Raw genomic sequence first — 26,814 nt, 5'->3', positions numbered from 1 at the left:
GAGTTCTCTAAGCCTTTTTCTTTAGAGCAAATTACCAGCCAGAGATGGGGCCTTCCTGGGCTGGATTATAAAAAATCTATTTAAGTAAGCGCTATGCCCAATGTGGGGCTTGAACTCACAACCCCGAAAATCAAGGATCACATGCTCTACCAACTGAGCCAGCCAGGCACCTCTACAAGGCCTAACATCAGGCATCAGGATAGCACAGCAGGTGTAGGAAGCTGCGGTCTTTACTTATGTCACTTAGGGGATCACTTTGTTGCAGGAACTCTTGCAGCTGGCTATGCAATCTCAAGCCACACCAAGGATGAGAACATTTCACTTACCAACAGCAGGGAGCGGGTGCCCCCCACCATGGCCTACTTACACGATGGTAACAGTGATCCTCCTGTGAGCCCCCACTGCCTTCGCTCCCCAAAGGCCCTGCACAGAACACCTCCTCAGACCAAGTACTCAATACCTAACCAGTGGTGGTGCCACAATGTCCCTTTTCCTGGCTCAGTGGGTCAGTCAGGAGGTATGAAAAGTTCCCTAGTCTCCACCCACCTGCCAAACAAAGCAGATTCATTACTGCTTAGATAGAAGGGTCCTTGGAGCCTGTCCCACCTAGCTGGGGCCAGGACGAAGGCTTCCAATATGGGACTCTTCCAATATAGGAACCTGTAATTTCACTCAGTTCAGAGTTAAAAAACCGCAACAGACTGGGACACCTGGGTGGCTCAGTCGGTTAAGCATCTGTCATGACCACGGAGTCCTGGGATTGAGCCCTGCATGGAGCTCCCTGCTTCTCCCTCTGCCTTCCACTCCCCTGCTTGTGCTTGCTCTGGCAAATAAGATCTTTAAAAAATCAAATAGCAGAACAAAAAAACACCAAAACTGGGTGGCTTATCAATTTCTCAGTTCTGGAGGTTAAAGTCTATCACAGTGCCAGCATGCTTGAACTCTGTTGAGTGCTTTCCCAGACTACTAGCTTCTTGTATCCTCACGTGGCTGAGAACATAAGGGGGAACCTTTCCTGTGACTCAGGGTACTACCATTCATGACCTAGCTACCTATTTTCATCACCCCTGCTCCCCAAAAACCTTACCTCCTTACACCATCATATTGGAGTTTCAATATAGGACTTTTGAGGGAACATACTGAGTTTATTAACACATGCCCTGTGAATGAGGGAATAAGGCAGTTAAAGATGCCCCAGAACTGGCTATCTGGTGGTATGTGACTTTTGCACCAATCAGGTAGAAGCCATGGACACCACCATTAAATTCCAAAAGGAGGAATAAAGCCAAGACGACCCCAGTGCAGCCAAGAGAACCAGGACCAAAGGGAGTAGTATCAGGAGGACTGAGGAACTAAGACCAACTACAGGTGCAAAAGCAGGCCCAACTATTGCCACCTTACCACCAAAGACCCTCACACCACCAGACTGAATGAATCCCTATAGGAGGTTTGGTAATTGTTCTCAATGGCTATACATGCCTACTCACTGTACTTAACCCTCAGGAAGAAATGTGAAACGCCCATGAGGCTGAGGCACACAGGTTAAGTGTCCTACCCAAGATCAAATAGCTGGAGAGGAGCAGAGGCTCCTGGATCTGAATCCAGAGTCTGAGCTCTTAGAACCTTATTTTCAAGTCAGGATTCCTCTAGGTTCCTCAAAGAATTTAGTACACTTCCTCCACTTCCCAACATTTCAGAGTCAGAAGAAACTGAAAATGCTGTTTATGACAGGATCTAACTCCCACCAGATGCTTAAATTCTCAGAACAATCCCACTGATGCTCCAAGATGCTAGGGAGACTTAAACCCAAGCAGTCTGATTCCCAAGCTGACAACAATCAAAACAATGGTGACAAAAACAATGAGATCAAAAGGCTATCTCAGGAAACCCAATTCCAGCCGAGTATTTATTTCCTCTGTAACCCCCAGCACCCACACACTTCATGTATACCCAAATGCAACCAAACTTTGAGCTGGAGAGGTCTACTCTTACGGCAATTGCTGCCTACCCCCCAACTAAACTCTTTCCTAAAAGCATCCCTTCTTGATCTTCCATTTTTAGTTTGAAAACAGGTCAGCAAGGAAAAAAAAAAAAAAAACACGTATCAGTTTTTCATTTTTAAACTTTTTAATCAGCTCCGTGAAGAACATCCTAAAATGCTAGTGAGACACAACAGAGTATTTTTTCTTCCAGTACTAAAAAAAGGACACTCACATTAAGAAACTTCTGTATTCTCAAGGGTGGGGACCTTGAATAAAAAAACCCCACCTCTAATTGTGCTGATTTCTTGTACTTGCATTTGGAAATGCTTCCTAATCATGATAAATGCACCTTTTTAAAAAAAAAAAACAAAACAAAAAACAACAGTCTGAACATTTTTTTTTGCCATGATCAGTAATCCTGAGAGCCCAAACTGAAAAATTGGTAGAAGGAAAAAATACCCAGACTCTACAAATATCCCAGGATTACTATTTAAAAGAGAAAAAAAATTTTAGAAAACACATGGAGCTTTCTAAAAGTTCTTTGTGACAAGCTACCTTGGGAGCTCAGTTCAAAAATAGAAGTTGATGTACTAAAACAGATGTGTCAGTGCAGCTCCAAAAATCTTTATAAATACAGCCATTTGGAAGGATGATCCTGGACCAGAAGTTTTATTCCTTGTGTATCTGAGAACAGTAAGAAGGGGAGAATTGTAATGTTGGGAAGGCATAGGTACACATGCTCACCTCCCAGGGTTGGTTAAGGATTGCTGAGCAATGCCGTTTCATCTCCTCCATACCCAGCAAGAGATTACAGGGTAGACAGGTTTTTAGACATCCCCTCCCAACAGCAGACTAGCTGACAGGCACCTGAGAGCAAAGGAGGCCTAGGAATGGTATCAGGTGGGCCAGGTGAACTAAGTACAGGCAGGAGGAAAGCTCGAGTGGAACATGACAGGGCTGGTGGACAGAGGTCCGCTCAGTGGCAACACATAAGCCTCACCTACATTAGGTGCACATGCCTCACATCTCAGTTGTCGTAATTGTCTCTGTAATTTCCTCCAGAGTAGCGGTCATAACCACCCTGGCTTCTGGGAGAAAACATACATGGCAGTTAGCAAGAACATATCCTAGAAACCCTGGTATTAAAAACCACACATATTTACATATCCTGTCACATTCTGTTATTGCTACACTGTAACATGTAAAACACGTATCAAACATACTGTACAAAAATCACGTAATTACGTGGCATGTAATGTGCACATAGCATATTAGACACACAACACATACAACCAACAAGACATGATAAACATATATTATTACCACCTACCATATTACAATTTTATTATCCTACAATTTACTAGAGCATCATACACACCTCAAAACACAGTGTCACACTTAAAGCCTCATTACAATTTATAAAAACTAACACTAGTTAATACCAAAATCGAGTATGTATGAACTCCCACGCAGCTGAGCTTTTAAGAAGAAAGCAGCACCACTAGAGCACCCCAATCCCTTGGCTACCCACCTGCCACCATAGTCTCTGGTCCTTCCATATCCATACCCATATCCTCCAGGTCGACTGTCATATCTGCCACTCCCATAGCCCTGGTCCCCACCACCTACAGTAGATTAAGAAAAAGTTGAAAAGCAGCTGTCTAGATGTAAGTCACTAATAAGCCACTCTCCCTCATATCCACACTTACCACTGCACTTACCTCTAGAGTAGCTGCGACCACGCCCATGGGCCCCAAAGGCACCCCCTCTAGTTCCCCTGGCCGACTTGCCCGCGTGATCCACACGGATCTGGCGACCATCCAGAGACTACGCGTGGGGAGACACAAGGAGGATGGGTTGGTGGTCAAACAGGGCAGTGGTGAAGGAAGAATGGGTAGGGCAAGTGGGCTTTTGCCCAGAAACTCCTGCCGGGCACCAGGTTCTGGGTGCCATGTTCCAGAATAAGCTCCTTTCACCAGAATGGCTTTATCAGGAGCTATAAAATCCCACAAAATGACCTGAATCCACCGTGTTCCCCCTGCTACTACTTACATCTTGACTGAACTCAGGCTGAGTTCTCCTCCCCACTCCTACAAGCTGCCCCACTATTAGGGCTAGACAGACACCTCTCTTGGTTTGAGACTTCAGAGTCCATCCCAGAAGACTCACGAGGTCCTCTCCGGGCCAGGCCCGCAGGTCTGCAGACTCTACTACCTAAGCCCAGGGCAGGTCAACCATCCACAGGTGGCTTCTCGGCCTCATGCAGGACCAGTCGTCGCCTCCCAGGCAGCCCGGCTCTGTCTGCCGCTGCCCTCCACCCCCTAGAACAGAAGGCAGTCACGCTCCTGTGAGTGGGCACTGCGGGGTTTGGTGGCCGCGATGCCCCTAGCAGACACAGAGGGAAAAACAGAAAGAATGGTGGAAGTGGCAAATGGGGGCAGGGCCCCTATGCAGGTAGGAGACCTCACCTCTCCATTCATGGCTCTCATGGCATCTGAGGCATGCTCTGGATTGGTGAAGGTGATGAAACCAAAACCCCGGGATCGCTGAGTCTCCCGGTCCTTGACAACCACCACTGGGAGAAGAGAGAGAAAAATGTGGGTAGGAAGAAACATAAGCCGCAAAGGGTGTCCAGTAGAGAATAGACCCCTCCCACCACTCCTCAACTAAAAATTAGGGGGTTCTTGCAAGATTACCTTAGAACTAGGAACCAAAAAAAAAAAGGAGTATGTTAAAGTCTAGGGTCCTGGTTTTTCTTCTTCCGTTTCTTGAAACTCAAGGGCCCCAGACTTTCAAACACCCAACTCATCATACAACTGGCCCATATCTCACCCTCCGAAATAGGACCGAAGCTGCTGAAGTGGTCTTCAAGAGCCTGCTCGTCGGTGTTGAAGTTGAGTCCTCCCACGAAAAGCTTCCCTTCTTCGGTAGACATGGCCGTCAATTTGAGTACTGCAAAGGGAGTATGAAAAAGGGTGGGAGAAACCGTAGAGATGAGAGAAAGAGAGAAAAAGTGAAAAAAGCAGGACCACGAAAGGATGAAGAAAGAGGAAGACTACAAAAAAGAGAAAACAAAGAGACAACTGAACACAGACCTAAAAGAACAGCAGAAAAGTCCGGAATCAGCAGTGCCGCATCAGGGCAGCAGCCACTTGGGGGCGGCCTTCGCGCATGCCCGATCACCACCACCACGCCCGTCATTTTGTGCCACTGCGCAGGGCCCGATCACCCTTGCGTTCCCTCCGCGCCGGCAGGACAAGATGGCGGCGGTCACGTGGTGGTGGGGGAAGGGCACCCGCAAATCTCGGCTGTCGCGCGGTCACTCCCGCCACAGACGTCGCCAGTCCCTCCCAGCATTCCTCGCACTCGGATATAAGGAGCCAGCCTCCCACCGAAAGAAAAGTTTCATCTCTCAGCACGGACCTACCCACTCGGGAGAAGCCCAAGCCTACGTGTCAGAAGCCGCTGCTCTCCCCACTCGCGCACCTAGCTCCTGGCCGGCGCGTCGCACGTCAGTGAGGCCAGGAGCAGCCGGCCCACAAGATACGCGCTGCTTACCTGCAAATTATGCAAAAGAACTGGAAGAACAGCTACCGTGCAGGAGCGGAGAGACTGGGAAGATTGCCGCGCAGGAAGACGCTTGATAAAGCGCACGTAGCATACACGTCACGAAACGTCCCCCGCGCGCACCAGCGTTCATGCTCATTGGCTGACGCCAGCAAGGGGGTGGGAGGAAGGGATGGCAGAGCAGACGGACCAATAAGCTCAGCATGCTACCGGAAAGGGAGGCGAGCCTTCTGCGATTGGTGCACTGTGGGGTCCGTATCCGTTCGCGGGCACAACCGTGCGCCGGAGCCTTTCCGTTCTGATACCCTTTTCCGGCCCTGACGTCACCCCGGCCATCCTTGACGTCATATCGTCCATTGGTTCTGGCGTCTTCCTTTCCATCTCAGTCGTCTTCCTGTAGGTCCCCAAGACGTAATTACTGTAACCTCCTTCACCCCCCCCAGTTCTCTCGTATTCCTCAAGGGTCGGATGTTTTATTCCCCACTTTATCTGTCGTCCTCACCCTTCACAGTCCTTAACGTCAGATCCTCTGTTTTCTCAGTGTCTGACGCTGATCCCTACGTTTTCTCTGCCCAGCATCTAGCCGCCTGTCATGGGATCCTTTTTCCTGGCGTCATTCCTTCTCATTTCTGACTTCAGCCCTCCTCCTTATCTGACTGCCTCCCGAAGTCAGTCTCTTGATTTCCCTGCCGGTAGACTGCCCTAGATGCTTTCTACAAAACAGCATGCCCCAGTCTTCAGAGGGAGTAAATTCCAATCCACAGAACAATTTTTGTTATCATGCGGGGTCCCTGAGCCCTTGATCCGCAAAGACTTTCACAGTACACAGTGGACCTGTCCAGCTTTCAGAGTTCTGAGCTCCCCCTCAAGGAAGACTGGGTTACTCTGCTCTCACAAACTCTACATTTCCAAGTCCTTCTAAGGGTCAGCCCTCCAAATACAGACTAGATTTGTTAACTTTTGGAGTACACAATTGTATGCATCCACAAAATGAACTTGTCTGGCTTTTGCCATATCCAGGCCTCCTATGCTCAGGATGGACGTGAATAGATTTCACATTGTGCATATACATAATAGTCTTAGGTAGCCCTCAGGGAATCTGAGGCCCTGTACATAAAGAAGTACCCTTTTGACTCTCAAAGTGAGCTCTGATCATATTCTATGGTTCATGACACATCTTCATTGTTGTTACACAAAAAGCCTCTCATTTTATTTATTCTCTTTTAATCCTGCAGCCAACTTTTGTTCTCTCCCTTCCACAGTTAACCATTTTATTGGTTTTAAAGTGTATCTTTTTCAACCTTTCATTCCTGATAAATGTATTTAAAGCTACAGCTTTCTTGTTTTAACTGATTTTTCTGTGATCTACAAAATTTGCATGTAGTGTTTTTATATTATTTAGTTCTATATTTTTTAACATTTTATTTTTTAAGATTCTTATTTATTTATTTGAGAGAGAGACCATGAGGTGAGGGGAGAGTGGGGTGAGGAAGGGCAGAGGAAGTGGGAGAGAGAGAATCTCAAGGAGAATCCCCACCGAGAATGGAGCCTAATCTGGGGCTCAGTCCCTGGACCCTGAGATCATGACCTGAGTCATGAAATCAGGAGTCAGATGCTTAACGGACTGAACCACCCAGGTGTCTCTATTTATATTTTTAAGTAAACTCTGTGCCCAACATGGGGCTTGAACTCTCGACTCCACAATCAAGAGTCCCATGGTCTCATCTCTCTATCAACTGCGCGAACCCAATTGTAAATCTTTTTTTTAAATTTTATTTATTTGACAGAGAGAGATTATAAGTAGGCAGAGAGGCAGGCAGAGAGAGAGGAGGAAGCAGGCTCCCCAGCGAGCAGAGAGCCGGATGTGGGGCTCGATTCCAGGACTCCGGGATCATGACCTGAGCCGGAGGCAGAGACCCTAACCCACTGAGCCACCCAGGTGCCCCAATCTTTTTTTTTTTTTTTTTTTAAAGATTTTATTTATTTGACAGAGAGAGAGATCACAAGTACGTAGAGAGGCAGGCAGAGAGAGAGAGGAGGAAGCAGGCTCCCCGCAGAGCAGAGAGCCTGATGCGGGGCTCGATCCCAGGACCCTGAGATCATGACCTGAGCCGAAGGCAGCGGCTTAATCCACTGAGCCACCCAGGCGCTCCCAATCTTTTTTCTTTTAAAGATTTATTTATTTGAGAGAGAGAGAGAGAACACAGGGAGGGGCAGAGGGACAGGGAGAGGAAAAACTACAGCAAACTTCTTGCTGAGCTCAGAGCCCAACTCAGGGCTTGATCTCAAGACCCTGAGATCATGTGGTGCCTGGGTGGCTCAGATGGGTGGGCATCTGCCTTCAACTCAGGTCATGATCTCAGGGTCCTGGGATAGAGCCGAACTTTGGGCTCCTAGCTCAGCAGGGAGTCTGCTTCTCCCTCTCCCTCTGCCTGCAGCTCCCCCTGCTTGTGTTTGCTCTCTCTTTCAAATGAATAAATAAAATGAAAAAAAAAAAAAGACCCTGAGGTCATGACCTGAGCTGAAACCAAGAATCAGGTGTTTAACTGGCTGCACCACCCAGGGTCCCCTTTACTTTCTTTCTTTTTAAAAATATTGTATTTATTTATTTATTTATTTAGATTTATTTGAGAGAGAGAGAGACCAAGAAAGAGAGTGCGTGCACAGATGGGGGGAGAGGAAGAAGCAGACTCCCCGCCAAGCAGGGAGCCCAATGCGGGGCTTGGAGGACCCCAAGATCATGACCTGAGCTGAAGGCAGATGCTCAACAGACTGAGCCATCCAGTCACCCCTATTAATTTTATTTTTTTAAAACTTTAAAAAAAATATTTTATTTATTTATTTGACACAGAGAGAGCGAGAGATCACAAGGTGGCAGAGAGGCAAGCAGAGAGAGAGGGGGAAGCAGGCTCCCCGCCGAGCAGAGAGCCCAATGCAGGGCTCAATCCCAGGACCCTGGGATCTTGACCTGAGCCGAAGGCAGAGGCTTAACCCACTGAGCCACCCAGGCGCCCCTCATTTTAGAGAGAGAGAGAGTGTGAGCAAGTAGACACTGGCAGACAAAGTGCTCAGAACTGGACACAAGGCTTGATCCCAGGACCCTGAGATCATGACCTGCCAGGTGCCCCTAGTTGTAAATATTTCTAAAGTTCCTTTATGATTTCTTCTTTCATCTAAGGATTATTTAGTGATGTTTCAAAGATGGGTTTCCTTTTTTAGCTTTTTGCCGTTGCTAATTTTATTGTACTATGGTCAGAGATAATGTTTAATATTGATACTTTTGAATTTATCGAGGTGTTAGTGCCCTAACATGGTCTATTTTTATAACTAAGTGTAAGCATAAAAGTAGTCTTCTCCATTTGTTAAGTGTGGGTTATACAGGAATGTGTTCTTACATATATGTGAATATATAAAAATAGGAATGTGCTTATATATATTAATATCTAAGTCATATATATAATATGATGTATAAATAAATAAATACGTGTATATATAAAATACGAAGCTTAAAAATGTATTGTTCACAGGCGCCTGGGTGGCTCAGTCGGTTAAGTGTCTGCCTTTGGCTCAGGTCATGATCCCGGGGTCCTGGGATCAAGCCTGTGTCAGGCTCTGTGCTCAGCGGGGAGCCTGCTTCCCTCTCTCTGTCTCTGCCTGCCTCTCTACTTGTGATCTCTCTATGTCAAATAAATAAATAAATCTTTAAAAAAAATCATTGTTCAGTACTCCTTAGGTGTGTATGTTTATGGTAGACATACCTTCCTGTCAATGAGTGTATGTCCTTTGTCTTTTGTGATCTTAAATTTTGTTAATTATTGGGATGGCTATCTCAGCTTTCTTTGGGCTTTTATTAATGTGCTATATCCTCTCTTCATCTTTTCATTTTCAACATTTCCCAATCTTTGTGTGGGTGTTGTTGGACCTTCTTTTTTTTTTGGACTTTTTTTTTTTTAATACAATGAGGGTTTCTGTGTTCTAAGTATTTTTGTGATTGTTATTATAGTAAAACTTCCCACATCCCATTTCGTATTCTCTATTTACAGTACTTTTCTTTTCCTTTTTTTCCTATTCTACTCACACCTACTATTTTCTTTAGGTCCCTTTTATATCACTTGTTCTGGTTTTATACTCTACTTTTATCTATTTATTGTATTTACTTAAAATTACTCATGTCTGGCCCAGTATTTCTTCTGATATTATATATTATATTATATTATAATTATAATTATATGGCATACCCAGTACACTAGCCAGCCTCCAGTATGGCCCCCAATGATCCTGCCTGTTGGTATTCACATCCTGTGTAATTCCCTCCCATGTTGTCCTAGGGTTGGTTGGTGTGACCAAGAAAACATAGCAGAAGTGATGGTATGTCATTTCTGAGGTTAAGTTCTAACAGACACTACAGTTCCGTCTTGCTCATGGTCTCCTGCTTGTCTGTTGGGACCATGTGTTGTGAGGAGTTCCACGGAGAGGCTCAGGTGGCGAAAAACGGAAGCCTCCTCCCAGCAGCCTCCCCAGTGGGCCATGTTGGAAGTGGGTCCTTTAGCCGAGGGGTCATGTCTTCAGTCCTGACAACTTGCCTGAAACTTCGGATGAGACTGAGCTAAAATCACCCAGCGGAGTGCTCCCAGATTCCTCCCGACACTCCAGAGGCTGAGAAAATAAATGTTTGTTGTTTTACGCTGCTAAGTTTGGGGGTCATTTGTTCTAGAGCAGTAGATAACTAATACATCCGGTTTAATGTTCTCTGGAGGTGGTGATGCTGCCCCAGTGTCTATTCGTTTTGGGGGTGAGCTCAAGTTCCCCAGACAGGAGCAGCTGTTGTGGCACGTACAACGTCTCGAGGGAAGGCTGAGGGCCAGATTGGACTCTGCTCAGTCCCCTGGAGTTCAAAGGGTAAAGAGACATGTGGGGAGACGAGCCAGAGGGTGGACAGCCCCAGGTGCTACAGAAATAGAGCTACTTGGCAGTTCCTCTGATAGGGGTTTCATCTTTAAACCCCAAGAGCAGGCTGTCTCCCAAGGTGTCACCACCACCCCTGGTGTCTGGAGGGGGATAGGTGGAGGAATGATTGCCTCCAGCTGCTCATTTCCTTCCCTCAACACAGTTCTTGCTGTCCTGATCATAATCCCCCGCCCAGACGACTGTAAGTGGTTGGGATAATGTCTACAGTAAGGGGCGGACAAGGACCTTCCCAACACAGCATGGGGGAGAGGTTAAGAGCCAGACCTGAAACCTATCCTATTTGCTGCCTTCAGCCAGCGCCACTCAAAACAGAGGCCACTTAGAGCTAGCCTTCCGTTTTCCCACAGGTCTCCATAGCTGTGTTGCAGTTTCTGGAACTCACATTTCCCTCTGTACTTTCTCCAGGGTTGCTTTTGGGCAAGGGGGTCGATGGCTTGTGCTGTTTGCCACCATGGCGGGAACTAGAAGCCCCAAGTATCGCCAGGGAGAGAGGTTTCTGCCCTTCAGTGTATCTCCTATTCACAGAAATGACTCCTCTGACCCACAGAGGTCCTAAGCTGCTGCCATACACAGAATTGACTTGTCTGGCCCCTCAAATATCTGAGCTCATTAGTCACAGAATGCACCCAGAGGGTGTCAGCTGCTGCCGGACAAAGGGGACATTTCAGGTCCTCAGAGGACTGGATACCCTCATACCTTGGCTGGCTCTTGGATGGCACGTGTGTGTCTGAGCACCTTATCCGTACTTGTTAGACCCATAGTCTTGGAGTACCCTGGACACAGGATGGTCTTGTCCAGCTCTTCCAGTGAAGCAAGCCCTCATTGGAGGAATGATCAGCTTCCCCTCCAATACTGGGGCATGATGGGAACATTTTAAGGGTTCTCTCTCGCTCCATATGGCATTCTTGGGGAGACAGATGAGAGGATGGCAGTTTCAGTGCCTCTCATCTCTGTGCCTAGTGCAGCAGTGACTTCTGGCCAGAATCTGGCATAGCCAGGCCATAACCTGAACGAGCCCAGTTACCTACCCATCATCTGCTGTGTGGAGAACAGCACCTGGTCCATGAAAGAATCCACCTTCTGAGAAGGTAAGTGGGGAAAAGGTTCTTCTTTTGGTCTTTACCTTCCCCATAAGTAGGTGACTTTTTAGACCCTGAGTTTTAACAATGCTTGATTTGTGTGCCAACATACATGGGATAGAGAAGGCCAAGGAATGGTTTTTGTTGCTAACATGGTTAAGATGGGCCCTCATGGGGTGTCTGGGTACCTTGGTCATTGGGCGTCTACCTTTGGCTCAGGTCATGATCCCAGGGTCCTGGGATTGAGCCCCACATCGGGCTCCCTGCTCAGTGGGAAGCATGTTTCTCCCTCTCCCTCTGCCCCTGCTTGTGTTCCCTCTCTTGCTGTGTCTCTCTCTGTCAAATAAATAAATAAAATCTTAAAAAAAAAAAAGGCCCTCATGAGCTTCAAACCCAATCTAGGACTTAGAGCCCTAGGCATGGCAAGGCCACTGTCCCTCGAGCTGGTCCCAAAGCAAGTGATAAGAATAAGTGCCTCAGACCCTGCCCAGGACTACCAGCATTACTGCATAAGACTCACAGGGGAGGGTCTGGATCCTAGAAATGGTGACATGCAGAACAGCAGAAGTGGTGGCCCAACATTACTAAGTAGCCTGTCTGTGTAATGAGACTTGCCCTTTTAGAGTCATGAACTCCCTCTCTCATGCCTCATTTGGGGGCCTGTCCTGAAAACATACGTTTATAGCCATAATCCAGACCCTTACCGGCAGGCAGATATACCACAAAACAGCCCTGGGCCTCCCCCAAGCAGTCCTCAACCTGGGCTCACCTAGAACCAGTTCTCGGCACCCACTCTCCTGCCGCTGGGGAAGCAGGGGCCAACCTCCACCAAATGAGGTGTTTCCACTCCATCAGGTCAGGAGCCCCTGGGGACCCCATCTATAACAAAAACCAGAGAGAGGATAGAGAAATACACAGACCACAGTGACCTTCATGTGTGCAAAGTACAGTTGTTAAAAACAATACAACATAAACTGAGAAAGGAGGCTATGGCCTCCATGGGGCAGTGCCAAGGCACAGCCCCACACTCTCAGACCTGGGGAGAAGGGGCCCTGCCCTCCAACAGGTCTAGGGCTGGCAGGCAGGGAGCTGGGGGTCTCATGTATAGGCCCCCATAGTAAATAACAGAGATCTGGTGGTGGGACTTATGGTGAGCTGGAAGGAGCCTGATCAAGATGGGGCTGTGGCCTCCGCCCCCTCCTCCGAGTCCCACACCTCTGACTGTAGGTAATCAGCAAAGAGAGCCTTGGCCCGGCGCAGGACACGCCCCAGGTGGTGTTTCCGCACAAGGCGGTCAAAGTGCATGGCCAGCTCGTTGTAATCTAGCCCATTGCGCATGATGTGGTCACGGTGCTCCAGCAGGATGGCAAGGCAGAGGAAGAGCATAAATGGGTTCCCTCGGCCAAATTCCTGGGGCGGGGGCAAGCCCAGTGGGGGTGGGGGTGGCAGGGATTTCCCAGGTTCTTGTGGGGAGCCCAACTCTGGCATCAAGGGGGATCCTGCAGCCACATCACCGGCGGGAGAGGCCTCTTGGGTGGATGGCGGAGATGAGGAGGAAGGGGAATCAGGGTGGGAAGAGGAGGAGAGTGGGTCTGAGGAGTTCAACAAGGGCTCAGAGAGGGACTTGGAGCTGATGAGGGCAGCTGGGTGGAGCAGCTGGACCAGAGGGTCCCTCCTGGAGCCCGTGTTATCCCTGAGTTGCTGGAGGTCATCCAGACTGGCTTGTCTCAGGAGACGCCCCCCGCCACCAGGTCCCTGGCTAGTTGTGACCAAGTGGTCAACAGCATCGTCGAAAGCACCGCCTCCTCCCCCGGCAGGCCTCAGCATGTGCCTCTGTCGCACGGGCCGCCCCCTGTGGCCACTGAAGCCAGTGTCTGCCACCTGGCTGGGGGGTCCGACAAGCTCTACCTCATGTTCAGGAGGATCGGGGGGCAGCGAACTCCAGGTGACCTCGAGCATGCGGAGGGCATCGTCAAAGGCGAACTCGCGCTTGAGTTCAAGCAGCAACCAGCGGTAACAGAAGAACAGGTCATCGGCCCCAGCTTCTTGAAGGTACTGGTAGAAGTCAGGGTCAGCATGTCGCAGTAGCAGCTTGAGGTGGGCAAACTTGGTGGCCATGGCGCGGCCATCAGGATGGAAGTTTGCGGCCAGGCGCTTCATGATGCCACAAAAGCAGACGAAGGCATGGCCTTCGTGGTCCATGACGGCGAGGATGGGCGAGGCGAGGTCACTCATGCCCTGGCAGTAGGACACCTGCGGGTGCGTGACGGCGTAGGTGGTGAGTAGGTCGTGCAGCGCCCGCAGGTGAGGGCCGTCCTCAGGCCCCGCATAGTAGGGGTGGGCCCGGTCCGTCCGCAGCACATCCTTGAGGACCGTGCTGCGGATGAATTCCAAGTCCTCGGGGCTCGCTCGCTGTGCCCACTCGCTCTTGAGCTGCTCATACTCGCGACTCTTGCGTTTCATGTAGTCCATCCGCTCACGGCCCGTCAGCCCATCTGGGTACACATTCAGCAGGTACCGCCATACCACCTGGCCAGGGACAACAGGGAGAAGGCTGAGGCTCGACAAATGAGCCACCACATCCTGGTGGATGTGCCCCACACCCTGCTGCCTTGGGGCCTCTGTCTTCCCTTGGAAGAGTCGGCCTTCCCACCTCTGCCTCCCAGCCCCTCCCGAGGGAGGGCTGGCTGCCCTGGAACGGCTCTAAGCCACCCCATGACAGCATGGTCCGCTGTGTGTGTCTCGTGAGCTAGTCAAAACTGCGGGAGTGACAGATCTGATGAGTGACCGAGGCGGCTCACCTTTCGCAGGGAGGGCTCAACACCGCCGTGATAGATCCGCAGGCGCAGCTCCTCAGGGCGTGAGAGCTGGCCCTCATGGTTCAGGTAGGTGTGGAACTCGGCATCGCTGAGGGGAGGCTTGAAGGGCTTGACGTCTTCCCCATATGACCAGCTCAGCACCTGCTGGACCTTAGACAAGGTGCGGCCCACCTGTGAAGGAAGGTGGGAGAGAGGCCGCCAGTCAGCTGGGCAGGCTACGGGCAGGTGCCAGCCAGCATGCTCAGAACCAGGGGTACCACGTGGGCCTGCCCTCCCCTTGCAGCTCGCCACAGGGGTCCCTGAAACCACCTGAGAGAGGATGGACTGCGTGAAGGGCAGGGCAGCTGTCGTCAGTGATGACCTTTTCTCAGCCAGGAGCACATCGGAGCCAATGACATCCTTGGGGCTGATTATGTCCCAGTCTTCCAGCAAAGGGCCTAGGCACACAGAATGACATGATACCAGAACGGGGGTGAGAGGCCCACACCTCAGGGCTGGGTTCCTTTCCTAACAAAGCTAGGACACCCACGGGGCTCCCGCCCTCTCTTCCCACGTCATCTAAATCAGGTAAAACGTAAAACCGTGAACAATTCTTTTTTGGTAACTGTCCCACAAAACAGCTCAGCAGACTCTAAGCAGTATTTTAGTGGGATAAAGTAACAGTTACTGAGCACTTACTAGGTGCCAAGCACTGTGACAAGGGCTTCACTTTATGCTAGGAAGTGTTCTGAGCCCTTTGCAAGTATGGACTCATTTAATATTCACATCCTTCCTCTAAGTTGGGCACTATTTTTTTAATTTTTTAATTTTTTTTTTAAAGATTTTTAAATTTATTTATTTGACAGACAGAGATCACAAGTAGGCAGAGAGGCAGGCAGAGAGAGAGAGAGAGGAGGAAACAGGCTCCCCACTGAGCAGAGAGCCCGATGTGGGGCTCGATCCCAGGACCCTGGGATCATGACCCGAGCTGAAGACAGAGGCTTTAACCCACTGAGCCACCCAGGCGCCCCAGGCACTATTTTTTTTAAAAGATTTTATTTATTTAAGAGAGAGTTGCAAGCATGAGTGAGGAGAAGGGGCAGAGGAAGAGGGAGAAGCAGACTCCCCTCCAAGCAGGGAGCCTGATGCGGGGCTCAACTCCAAGATCTCGAGATCATGACTTGAGCTGAAGGCAGATGCTTAACCAACTGAGCCACCCAGGCACCCAGCACTATTATTACTCTTACTATTATTATTATCTTAAAGATTCTTATCTCTGAGTAACTGCCACACCCAGCATGGGGCTTAAACTCACAACCCCAATATCAAGAGTCACACGCTCCACTGACTGAGCCAGCCAGGTGCCCCCAGTTAGGCACTATTATTAACACCATTATTTCCATAAGGAAATAGGCACAGTCAATATGAGTCAATATGAGATAGTTGCCTTCAGCATCATAGCTAGTAAGTGAAAGAACTAAATCTGAAGCCCAGGCCCAAAGCTCCAGAGCCCAGACTATTAATCTTATATTCACGCTAGTTTCCATCCCACAAGTGCTACAGATTACCATGATAATTCTCATTTTGTAGATGATGACAAAAAAGGTTGTCCCACCTGTCCCACCCTACCTGTGATGTATGGCTGAAGTGGCAGGGGCCACATGAAGGAAAGTTCGAGAGACTTAAGAAATGTCAGCCCTGGGGCCCCAGAGCTGCTAAACTGACAACAGCAATGCCCAGTGGATTTCAAACTCTACTGTATGAAACAAATCAACTTGGACTTGTTTAAGCCATTGTCACTGCAGGCCAATGCTGTCCCTAAGCAGCCTGTCCATGGGATCCACTGTACATTCTCCCACAGCGGTGAGGGAGGAGCAAACCCTAGCCCATATTTGAATGTCACTGCCTCTCCTTGGGTGTTTCATAGAGCACTGAGCTCTCTGGAGTCCAGAAGGAGAGCTCAAGGTTCACTCTGGATCCGACCTCCTCCTCTGATCCTCTATCTGTTCATTTGCTTGAGCCAGAAACCTCTGCGACATCCTTGCCACCTCCCACTCTCTCAACTCCCAGGGCCAAACTCACTAAGCCCCGGGGCTTCCATATGCACAACATACTTCAATTCCACCTCTCCTCTCCTCTCTGCCTTGTCACCTGAGTCACCACATCTCTCACCTGAAACTGCCTCTTTGCTTCTCTCCACTCTCCCAACAGCTGCCAGAGTAGTACTTAGGAAACAAAGTATGAAAACTCTTAACAGGCAAAAGGAAGATGGTCAAACTAATGGTCTGAAAGACCAAATAGAAGAACCCGTTCAAGGTACAGAGCTAGAGCTTGATGATTTGAATGACAATGTAGAGAGACCTGGAGGACAAGTCCTGGAGACTTAAGATGCAAGTAGTTTGGTTCCTCAATCCTGGAAGCAAGAAGACAGTGGCTTGCCACGCCCATGGAGCACTGAGAAGAAAGCCTTGAGATGCGAGGGCCCCCACCCAGCCAAGATAGTACGCATCTATCATGGCGAAGAAAAAACATTTTTGGTCACTGGAGTACATCCTACATGGCCATGCACTTTGTTGGAGAACAAGAAGTTCTCTAAGCAAATGACTACCAGGGCTCCGAGTGGGGGAAGGCGAAAGGGAGGGTAAATGGCAATAGTCCCAAGTTTTTAATGTATATAATTAAACATGAAATGACAAAGGTACCATGATTTGTGGGACTCCTGAAACATAAGTGATGTACTATAAATAAAATATGATAGCCTGGAATTTCTTTTTTTTTTAAGATTTTATTTCTTTATTTGACACAGAGAGAGAGATCACAAGTAGGCAGAGAGGCAGGCAGAGAGAGAGGGAAGCAGGCTCCCCACTGAGCAGAGAGCCCGATGTGGGGCTCAATCCCAGGACCCTGAGACCATGACCTGAGTTGAAAGCAGAGGCTTTAACCCACTGAGCCACCCAGGTACCCCTAGCCTGGAATTTAAAAAGAAATTTCTGGGGCGCCTGGGTGGCTCAGTGGGTTAAAGCCTCTGCCTTCGGCTCAGGTCATGATCTCAGGGTCCTGGGATCGAGCCCCGCGTCGGGCTCTCTGCTCAGTGGGGAGCCTGCTTCCCTCGCTCTCTGCCTGTCTCTCTGCCTACTTGTGATCTCTCTGTCGAATAAATAAATAAAATCTTAAAAAAAAAGTTCTGAAAAAAAAAAAGAAATTTCCATCTATCTATCTACAAATAAAAAGAAATTATTATCTAACCAAAATGCAGAAGTTAAAGGTTAGGGATCAGAGTAAAAAATAAGAATTAAAAGTGTTCCAAAGCTTCCATTTTAAGGGCCTGGGAGGGTGGGAGAGACTGCAAGGAGAAAGATTTCACTGTCAATCACTTAAGAAAACATAAATCCTGGTATGGGGTTTTTGTGAGAGACATACCTAAAACTAAGTGGCAAAGAAAGGCTGAAAGTTGAAGAAACCTAAAGGTATTCCTGGCAAACACCAACAAACAGAAAGCGAGTGCAGCCATGTGAATGTCAGGAAGAGCACTGCTCAAGGCCAGAAGTATTGCAGGAAAAGAAAGACATTCTACATTGATTAAAAAAAGAAAGAATCTTGGGGCGCCTGGGTGGCTCAGTGGATTAAGCCGCTGCCTTCGGCTCAGGTCATGATCTCAGGGTCCTGGGATCGAGCCCCGCATCGGGCTCTCTGCTCCGCAGGGAGCCTGCTTCCTCCTCTCTCTCTCTCTGCCTGCCTCTCTGCCTACTTGTGATCTCTCTCTCTGTCAAATAAATAAATAAAAAAAAAAAAAAAAAAAAAAGAAAGAATCCATGAATAGAATGGGCAAAGGATTTCTACAAGCACAAACATCCAGTGACAAAGCCTGATCTGAACTGCCATAAGACTATACATAGTCTTTATATAACCTACTAAGTGTAAATGCGTACACATTTCCCTGGAGAAGCATCCAAATGTTTCATTATGGGGTGCTGTCCCAGGCCCTGCTTGTGCTATTACATAATAGATGCTGTGTGTACTATTTTCCTATAAAACTGTCAAACTTCCCAAACCCTAAATTAATATGTAAATTCTGTGCAATGCCAATCAGAAATCTAATGGGGTTTTTCCTGGAACTGGATAAAAATTATTTTAAGGATCGTATGGAAGAATTCACATTTAAGAACAGTTAAGAAAAAGAAGAGCCAAGAAAAGAACAGTGGGAGGATGGCAATGCTTGCCTTATTAAAATTAACCACACAACCACTGTGATAAAAATATGGCGTTAGCACAGCAATAGACAAATGGAGCCAACTGGTGGAATGTGGTAAACAGCCCAGAAATAAATGCCAAGTACACATGGGAACTCAGTGTATGATAAAAGTGTCATTTCAAATCAGTGTAAACATGGCGGTTCTTTAATAAATGATGCTGGCATAACTGTTTATCTGGCATTTTTTTAAAGAACCAGGTGTACTTATTATAATGTTCACAGAGTAGAGATTTATATGTAAAAAAAAAAAGAAAATAACAAGCACATTCGAAGAAAACATAGGAGAATATTCGTATAAGCTTGGGAATGGGGAAGATGTTCCAAAGTAAGGGGAGATACTCAGAAATCATAAAGGAAGAGATAGGTATTACGTATAAGACTGCAAACAAATTTTAGTTTTCAGTGGGACAAAAAAAAGACACTGTAAGCAAGGCCATAAAACAAAAGATAACCTGGGAAAAAATATATGCAGTCCTTATTGACAGAAAGAGGATTCATATCACAACTGCACAAATTGGTGGAAGGCCTAGGCTTGCTAATCTTCCCTTTGTAGAGGTGGCAGAAACAGACTTCTTACCGGAAAGAGGAACTGGCCTTACAAGTTGTCACAACATGCCTGTTGCTTTCACAGTCATGAACATGGTCACGAGAACGTCATTAATAATATTTCTAATAAGAGCCCCATCTATTGGATACTTATAAACATATAGTTTGAGACCATTCGTGTTAAACACATACCATTTGTATATATGTACAAACAGGAATATACTTATGTTTATATGTGGATAAATATGTGTGTATGTGTATGAATAAGTAAAGGAGCTGCAAAATTACACATCAAGCTAATCAAAGGGGTTCCTGCAGGGCAAAAGGGTAGGGGATGAGGATTAGGCACAGTGTGGGGCACCTGGGTGGCTCAGTCTGTTAAGCGTCTGCCTTTGGCTCAGTTCATGATCCCAGGGTCCTGGGATCAAGCCCTGCATTGGGTCCCCTGCTCAGTGGAAGCCTGCTTCTCCCTCTCCCACTGCCCCTGCTTGTGTTCCCTCTCTCACAGTGTCTCTCTCTGTCAAATATATAAGATCTTAAAAAAAATAACAGATCAACTGTAAGAAGACCAGGAATTCAGAAACAGGTTTGTCTACCAAATGCAGGAATGTGGTAAAGGAGACAACAGTAGGAAAAGAACGGACTCATCAGTAACTGAAAAGTTGATTCTCTAAACAAAAAAATGTTTAAATGTCTTTTTGCCAAATTGAGAAGGGTCCGTCTCTTTGCTTTATTTGCATCCCTCTCAGTTCTTTTTATTTATTTAATTTTTTAAAAAGATTTTATTCATTTATTTGATGGAGAGAAGCAGACTCCCCCCTGAGCAAGGAGACAGACTCGGGCCTTGATCCCAGGACCCTGAAATCATGACCTGAGCCAAAGGCAGAGGCTAAACCAACTCAGCTACCCAGGCATCCCTGCAGTCCTCTCAGTTCTTATGCAGCTGGGGTTTCCTTCATGTTCATTAGCTGTGCCGATTTGATTTCTTTACTGAAACAGTGCTTCTGTGTCTATTTTGCAGGTGAGGAAACCAAAGCTTTAGGAATTAGCTAAGTGACTGAGTTAAGCACCCAGGGCTAATCTGGCAGAAGTTCCTGTCTCTGACTACCTGTCTTTTGCCTTTTGTCCCTGCCCATTTCTGTCACTATCTTTCTCCGTGACTCCAGTTTTTCTGTCCCTCTCTCCACCTCTTGCTCTTTTTCTCAAGGCTGCCAATCTTAACAAGCCCACGATTTCATAGAATCAAATGGTTAAAAGCAAGGAATCTGGAGCTAGTTTGGCCGCCACCTGGGTTCAAATCCTGCTCTTGCACTTACTGTCTGTGTGACATGCACAAGTCCTGTTCCCCTCTCTGAGCCTTGGTTTCCTCAACTATAACATAGGGGACTGTCATGCCTACCCTGTAAGGTTGTTTTGACAATCAAATGAATAAATATCATGTGTGTAGAATGGTTCTAAGTGTTCAACACATGTTAGCTATTTATATGTTACTAAGACGTCCATAAAAGACCTCAGTCATCCCAAATGGGCATGTGAATTTCCTGAGGCAGGGCATCATGTCTATCACTCCACAACTTTTTATTTTATTTTATTACTTATTTTCAAAGATTTTATTATTTTTTTAAAGATTTTATTTATTTGACAGAGATCACAAGTAGGCAGAGAGGCAGGCAGAGAGAGAGAGAGGAGGAAGCAGGCTCCCTGCCAAGCAGAGAGCCCGATGTGGGGCTCGATCCCAGGACCCCAAGATCATGGCCTGAGCTGAAGGCAGAGGCTTTAACCCACTGAGCCACCCAGGTGCCCCAAGATTTTATTATTTTTAAAAGATTTATTTATTCATTTTACAGAAAGAGAGACAGAGACAGTGGAGGGAGGGATAGAGGGAGAGAACCTCCCAGCAGACTCCCCACTGAGCATGGAGATGGACGTGGGGAAACCAAGAGCTGGATGCTCAACTAACTGAGCCACCCAGATGCCGCAAGATTTTGTTTGTTTGAGAGAGAGAGAGGGAGAGAGAGAGAGAGAGCATGAACAGGGCGAGGGGCAGAGGAAGAGGGAGAAGCAGACTCCTCGCTGAGCGCAGAGCCCAAGGCAGGGCTCGATCTTAGGACCGCAAGATCATAACCTGAGCCAAAGGCAGAGGCTTAACTGAGCCACCCAGGAGCCCCCAAAATTTTACTTTAAAAAATGTCAAGGGTGCCTGGGTGGCTCAGTCGGTTAAACATCTGCCTTCAGCTCTGGTCAAGATCCCAGGGTGCTGGGATTGAGCCCCATGTTGGGTCTCTCCTCAGTGGGGAGCCTGCTTCTCCCTCTTCCTCTGTCTGCTGCTCTCCCTGCTTGTGCTCTTCCTCTCTGTTGAATAAATAAATAAATTTCAAATCTACAATAAAGTTAAAAAGATGATTTCATTGAATATCCATACATCCTTGCTTGCCTAACTATTCATGTTTTTTTCCACACTTGCTTCATCTTGCTCTCTCCGTATAGATACGTATTATTTTTTAAAAACATTTATTTACTTGAGAGAGAGAGAGGGAGAGCATGCGAACGCAAATGGACAGAGGGGCAGAAGGAGAGAGAATGCTTGAGCAGACTCCCCACAGATTGTAAAGCCCGAGGTGAGACTTGACCACAGGACCCTGAGATCATGACCTGAGCTGAAATCAAGAGCTGGCCGCTTAACTGACTGAGCCACCCAAGGTGCCCAAATACATACTTCTTTTTGCTGAATTATTTGCAGACATCATGACACTTTACGCCTTAATACTCAACTGTGTTTTTCCTGAGAACGAGGGGATCTTCCTTCAATAACTGTGATACCATTACCATACCCAGGACATTTAACACTGACAAAATTATCATCTAATATACGGTTTGTAATCAAATTTTTGGGCCCATGTCTTAATTCATCTGTGTGCTCCCAGGGACCAACACAGGTAAGAGTCAGGGAACAAATATGAGAAGAGAGGAAGTGGCTGAGAAATCAAGGGAACAATGAATGAGCGAGCAAGAGTGCAAACAAATGATTATGAGCGCAGGATGAATGAATGAATGAATACAACCATCATTATTATAATCAGCATTGTATAGTTATGTGTTATTATAATGTAAACATACTACATATTTATTGTTATGCTGCATTATATAATTATACCCTATATTACTAGATTATATAATAGTAAATCTAATATGATAAATTGTTAGAGCTAACATTGTTTTAATATTTTAATTTAATTTAATTAATTTATTTATTTGACAGAGAGAGATCACAAGCAGGCAGACAGGCAGGCAGAGAGAGAGGAGGAAGCAGGCTCCCTGCTGAGCAGAGAGCCCAATGCGGGGCTCGACCCCAGGACCCTGGGACCATGACCTGAGTTGAAGGCAGAGGCTTTAACGCACTGAGCCACCCAGGTGCCTCTAATATTTTTATTTTAGAGAGAGTGGGGGGAGAGGTAGAGGGAGAGGGGTAGGGAGAGAAAGAGAGACAGACAGACAGACAGAGAATCTCAAGCAGATTCTGCAGGGAGCGCAGCGCCCTACATGGGGCTCGATCTCACAACCCTGAAATCATGACCTGAGCTGAAACCAAGAGTTGGAAGCTCAACCAACTGAGACACCCAGGTACCCCTAGAGCTAATATTTTTTGAGCATTCATTATGCAGCCATGTATCATTCCAGGGATTTTACATGAATTTCCCTGTTTAACCCTCATCATGGCCCCAAGATACTATTATTTCTACTTTACAGGTGAAGAAATTGGGGCCCAGTGGCCAAGCCAGGATGTAGACCTCAGACACCTTTTTCCTCTCAAGCCCACTGTGAGGGAGTGTACTGTAAGGGGTGGAGTGATCCCATGGGGGAAAGGGTGGGTCCCAGGGGTCTGCCGGGTACTCACTGTCCTCGATGGGCCGAATGTCTACTCGCAGCTGCAGGTAAGGTTTGGAGGCAGTGGCGAAGGCTGTGCTGAGGTCCCAGTCAGACAGGAGTGAGAGGTAAGTTTCCTGTCCCAGCCGATCCCGGCCTAGGTAGCTGATGCCAAAGTTCTTCTTCCTGGACAGAGGAAGTGTGGCAGCTCTCAAGTGCTCCCGGTGCCATGGAGGCCCCAGGGACAGTTTCCACGAAAAGCCAGGGAAGGCAGAGATGATGTGGAACAACTCTCTACTATGTGTTGGGTACAGTGCCAAGGATTTCGGGCTGTCTGAGGTCATACAGTGTACCTCTGCTTTGTTACACAAACACAGAAACAGATACACACCTGCTTGTATCTAGAGGGCACACTGAAAGCTTAAAATGTTGGCCCCCTCTAGGGAGGGTGACAGAGTAGTTGAGGGATAGAAGTGGGAAGAAAACAGCTTTCTTACTGCATACAAAATAAAGCAAGCTGTGTGTTTGTTATTTTTCACAACAAAAAATGTTTACCCAAAAAAGTCAACAACTAAGAATTTGTTCTTCAGATACACTTGAGCAACCATGTGATGAAGAATGTTGTGTAACTTTTGTAACCATGGAAACATCCCAAGTAGACATCACTTTTGTACTCTCTGAATTTGTTCCCATGTGCTGTATTCCTCCAAAATAACAACCACAACAAAATAACCATCACACCTGTCCCCAAGAGACACCACTTTTCATCTATAAGGTCAGCAAATTTTCCAAGTTTTCTAGTAACCAGTGTTTCTTAGGGAAAGAGGCATTTTATATGCTGCTGGGGAGATTATAAATTGGCAAAAACCTAGCTGAAGAGCATTTTAGAAATAGCCGTTGAAATTTAAAAAAGCACACAACCTTTAGTCCAGCAATACCACTGCTAGGAATTTAGCCTATGACTAGATTTCCCCAAATACTCTAGGATATGCAAATGTGGCAGTTCACTGTGGGATTATTTGTAATAATGAAACAAACAAACAACAACAAAAAAGCCAAACAACCACTGTTGAAGTGGGTGGCCCCATGGTCGGTCCCCCAGCATCCCATAACTCACCCATTCAAATCAAAGGCTCGGATGAGGATGTGCTGTAATACATCGAGCGAAGTGATCTGGGGGTCAACGGCGAAAGAGCGGAACTCAGGTGACAAGAAGTTCTCACACTTCTGCGGAGATAAGACACAGAGTGGGCCATCGGGGGCCACATCACCATACTGAAGCAGGCAGAGTGACGGATAGGAGGCAAGGTCAGACAAGTTGTGGGCAGGGGCACATGGAGGCAGGTGTTCTGGGTCATGGGCTTTAGTTTTTGCTCCGAGTGAGGGTAAGACTTGAAGGGTTCTGTGCAGAGGAGGGATGTGATCTGACTTAGGATTTAACAGGATTCTTCCAGCTGCTCTTAAGAGAACAGGCTGTGGGGGGCAAGGGAGAAAGCAGCAGTCCAGTGAGAAGTTGGCTACTGCAATGGTCCAAGCACCCAATTCTTCTTCTTTGTCCCGATGGTTGTCAGGATCACCAAGTCCAGTCTGGCTCCCATTAAATCAATACTCAATGCTGCATCAATTTAGGACATCTACTTACAATACTACTCTGCTTAAATTTATTCAGAGGCAGCCCCAGGGTCCCCAGAAGGTGGGCCTATAGGATGCTGGCCAGCCTCTCTTCAGTCAGTTTTTTTTAAAATATTTTATTTATTTGACAGAGAGAAATCACAACTAGGCAGAGAAGCAGGCAGAGAGAGAGGAGGAAGCAGGCTCCCTGCAGAGCAGAAAGCCCGATGTGGGGCTCCATCCCAGGACCCTGGGATCATGACCTGAGCCGAAGGCAGAGGCCTTAACCCACTGAGCCACCCAGGAGCCCCAGTCAGCTATTTTGAACTTTACACTCTGGTGCTACCAAACTGCTGGAAGTTACTTTGAACACATCCTGGCTCCAGGACTTTGCTTGTGCTGATCCCCCGTCTGGAAAGTCCTTCCCACTTTCTTCCAACTGGCTCGCGCAGAGCTCAGGTATCATCTCTTTTCTGAATTCCCAAACCTCTACCTTAGAGCTTCCTGTATTACCCTGAGGTGACCTGTTTACTTCTTTCCAGAATCTACTTTCTCACCAACACCAGTGCCACCACCCTAGTCTGAGCCACCATCACCACTTGCTGGAGCTAAGGCAATAGCTTTCTTAGAACACAATCTGCTTCTCTTTTACCTCATTGTTTTACTCCCTACCCACCGCTGCCCTTGCTCTCTTGCTCCAGCAATATGGGAACCTAAGGGAACATGCCAGGCTCATTCCCCACCTCCCAGCCTTTGCCCTTGCTCTTCTGCTTCCACTCTTCCTCGGATACACATACGGAGTATGTGTATCTTTTTTACCTGGGTCTCTGCCCCTTCAATACCTTTCTAGGGACTTCCTGCTACAACTCTGGCTGGCTAAAGGAACTCCCTAGTTCAAAAGGTTTTTCGTTATCTCCTCACGACATTCACCAGTGTCCAAAGCATCTCATTGATTTAGCTGTCTTCCCGATAAGCACGTCAGCTCATTCCGGGTGAGACTGTAAATGTGCACATAGGTACATGTCTCTACATGTTAACTGACTTCAGCACCTCCTTTCAGACACCAACAGCCCCCCCTCAACTATTTAAGGCCCCTCCTCCAGCCCTATGGCCCCTCCTCTCTACCCACGATCTCCACCTATCCATTCCTCAGGCCCCTACCCCTCCATTTTCCAGTCCCTAAGTCCTCAGGGCCTGCCCAGCATTTCCAGGTCCAGCCCCACTCCCCCACCCCTGTCCCCACCACTATCACTCTGCTCTCAAGCCTCGCCCCTCAGGTTAACACCCCAAATCTCGGGTCCCGCCCTCCGGCCTGAGAGAATCACCGCCTTCCCTTCCCCTAGGCACCCCAGGAGGGCCGGCCGACTAACTGTCAGCCTCACCTTGACTCGGACCCGTACCACCTCTCGCTCCTCCTCCTCAGCCGCCGCCGCCTGGGCTCCCCCGCCAGGTGGGGGCGCTCCAGAGCCGACCAAATCCGAGGCTCCAGAGGCCGACGCCATCCCGCCGCCACCCGCTTCGGGGCGACGGTTGACCGTTGCCCCCCAACCTCTGTGCTCACTCCACAGTTCGGGTGCCCGCGGCCCCACCTTGTGGCCCGGCGCAGGCGCAGAGGGCGCTGTGAGACCCTGCCCCCCCACTGCCCCTCCCACCAGGCACAGGGTGGAGACGGCCTCTGCGCACGCGCTTAAAATGCTGTTGCCAAGTGTCCCGCCCCCAGAAGCGGCTCATTGTGCCTCACTTCCAAAAGTGCGCAGGCGCATACTGAGGTCCCGCCTCCCCTTTTCTGCGGTTTGGTTGTCTGGGCAGCTTAATTCCAGATTCACCTACGTATTACCGTGACGATCTACTCAGGCGAGAGAAGTGGGCAGGGAAAGAATCGGCCGTGCGATGACGTCAGGTCCCACATCCCGCCCGGAGTTGCCTCGTGCCTCTCCTTAAAAGATGACGTCATCTATTTCAAAAGCCTGTGGCCCTTGCTTCAAATGAGCCTGCTGAATGGAAAATAATCCCTTTTCCAGAATCTTTTAAAAATAGTTTACATGGGGCGCCTGGGTGGGCTAAGCTTCTGCCTTAGGCTCAGGTCATGATCTTAGGATTCTGGAATCGAGCCCCGCATTGGCCTCTTTGCTCAGCAGGGAGCTTCC

The 26,814-nt window shown here is 47.9% G+C and overlaps 2 protein-coding genes across 3 annotated transcripts; both read right to left on the bottom strand.

The window, feature by feature from the left end:
• Window positions 1-2,108: 2,108 nt before the first annotated feature.
• On the bottom strand, window positions 2,109-5,686 carry RBM3 (RNA binding motif protein 3). 2 transcript variants are annotated; one of them, XM_045995159.1, is made up of 7 exons: window positions 5,541-5,686; window positions 4,815-4,934; window positions 4,451-4,557; window positions 3,704-3,809; window positions 3,514-3,607; window positions 2,983-3,070; window positions 2,109-2,666 (listed from the first exon to the last, which is right to left on the bottom strand). In XM_045995159.1, exons 2-6 carry the CDS (start codon window positions 4,915-4,917, stop codon window positions 3,010-3,012), a joined length of 471 nt encoding a protein of 156 aa, XP_045851115.1. In that variant the 5' UTR covers window positions 4,918-4,934; window positions 5,541-5,686; the 3' UTR covers window positions 2,109-2,666; window positions 2,983-3,009. The 2 variants fall into 2 exon arrangements, with proteins under 2 accessions (XP_045851115.1, XP_045851116.1); XM_045995160.1 differs by having other exon boundaries at window positions 2,983-3,067.
• Window positions 5,687-12,501: 6,815 nt separating this feature from the next.
• Window positions 12,502-26,271, bottom strand: TBC1D25 (TBC1 domain family member 25). Its single transcript, XM_045995158.1, has 6 exons — window positions 26,050-26,271; window positions 24,174-24,283; window positions 23,088-23,242; window positions 14,725-14,852; window positions 14,398-14,586; window positions 12,502-14,125 (listed from the first exon to the last, which is right to left on the bottom strand). The coding sequence occupies exons 1-6, from the start codon at window positions 26,167-26,169 to the stop codon at window positions 12,767-12,769; spliced, it is 2,061 nt and encodes a 686-aa protein (XP_045851114.1). The 5' UTR covers window positions 26,170-26,271; the 3' UTR covers window positions 12,502-12,766.
• Window positions 26,272-26,814: the final 543 nt, after the last annotated feature.

Source organism: Meles meles, chromosome X (genome assembly GCF_922984935.1).
Source record: "Meles meles chromosome X, mMelMel3.1 paternal haplotype, whole genome shotgun sequence".
Lineage (NCBI taxonomy): Eukaryota > Metazoa > Chordata > Mammalia > Carnivora > Mustelidae > Meles > Meles meles.
The sequence above is the reverse complement of the archived record's forward strand: the minus strand, read 5'-3'. Positions and strand labels throughout refer to the sequence as shown.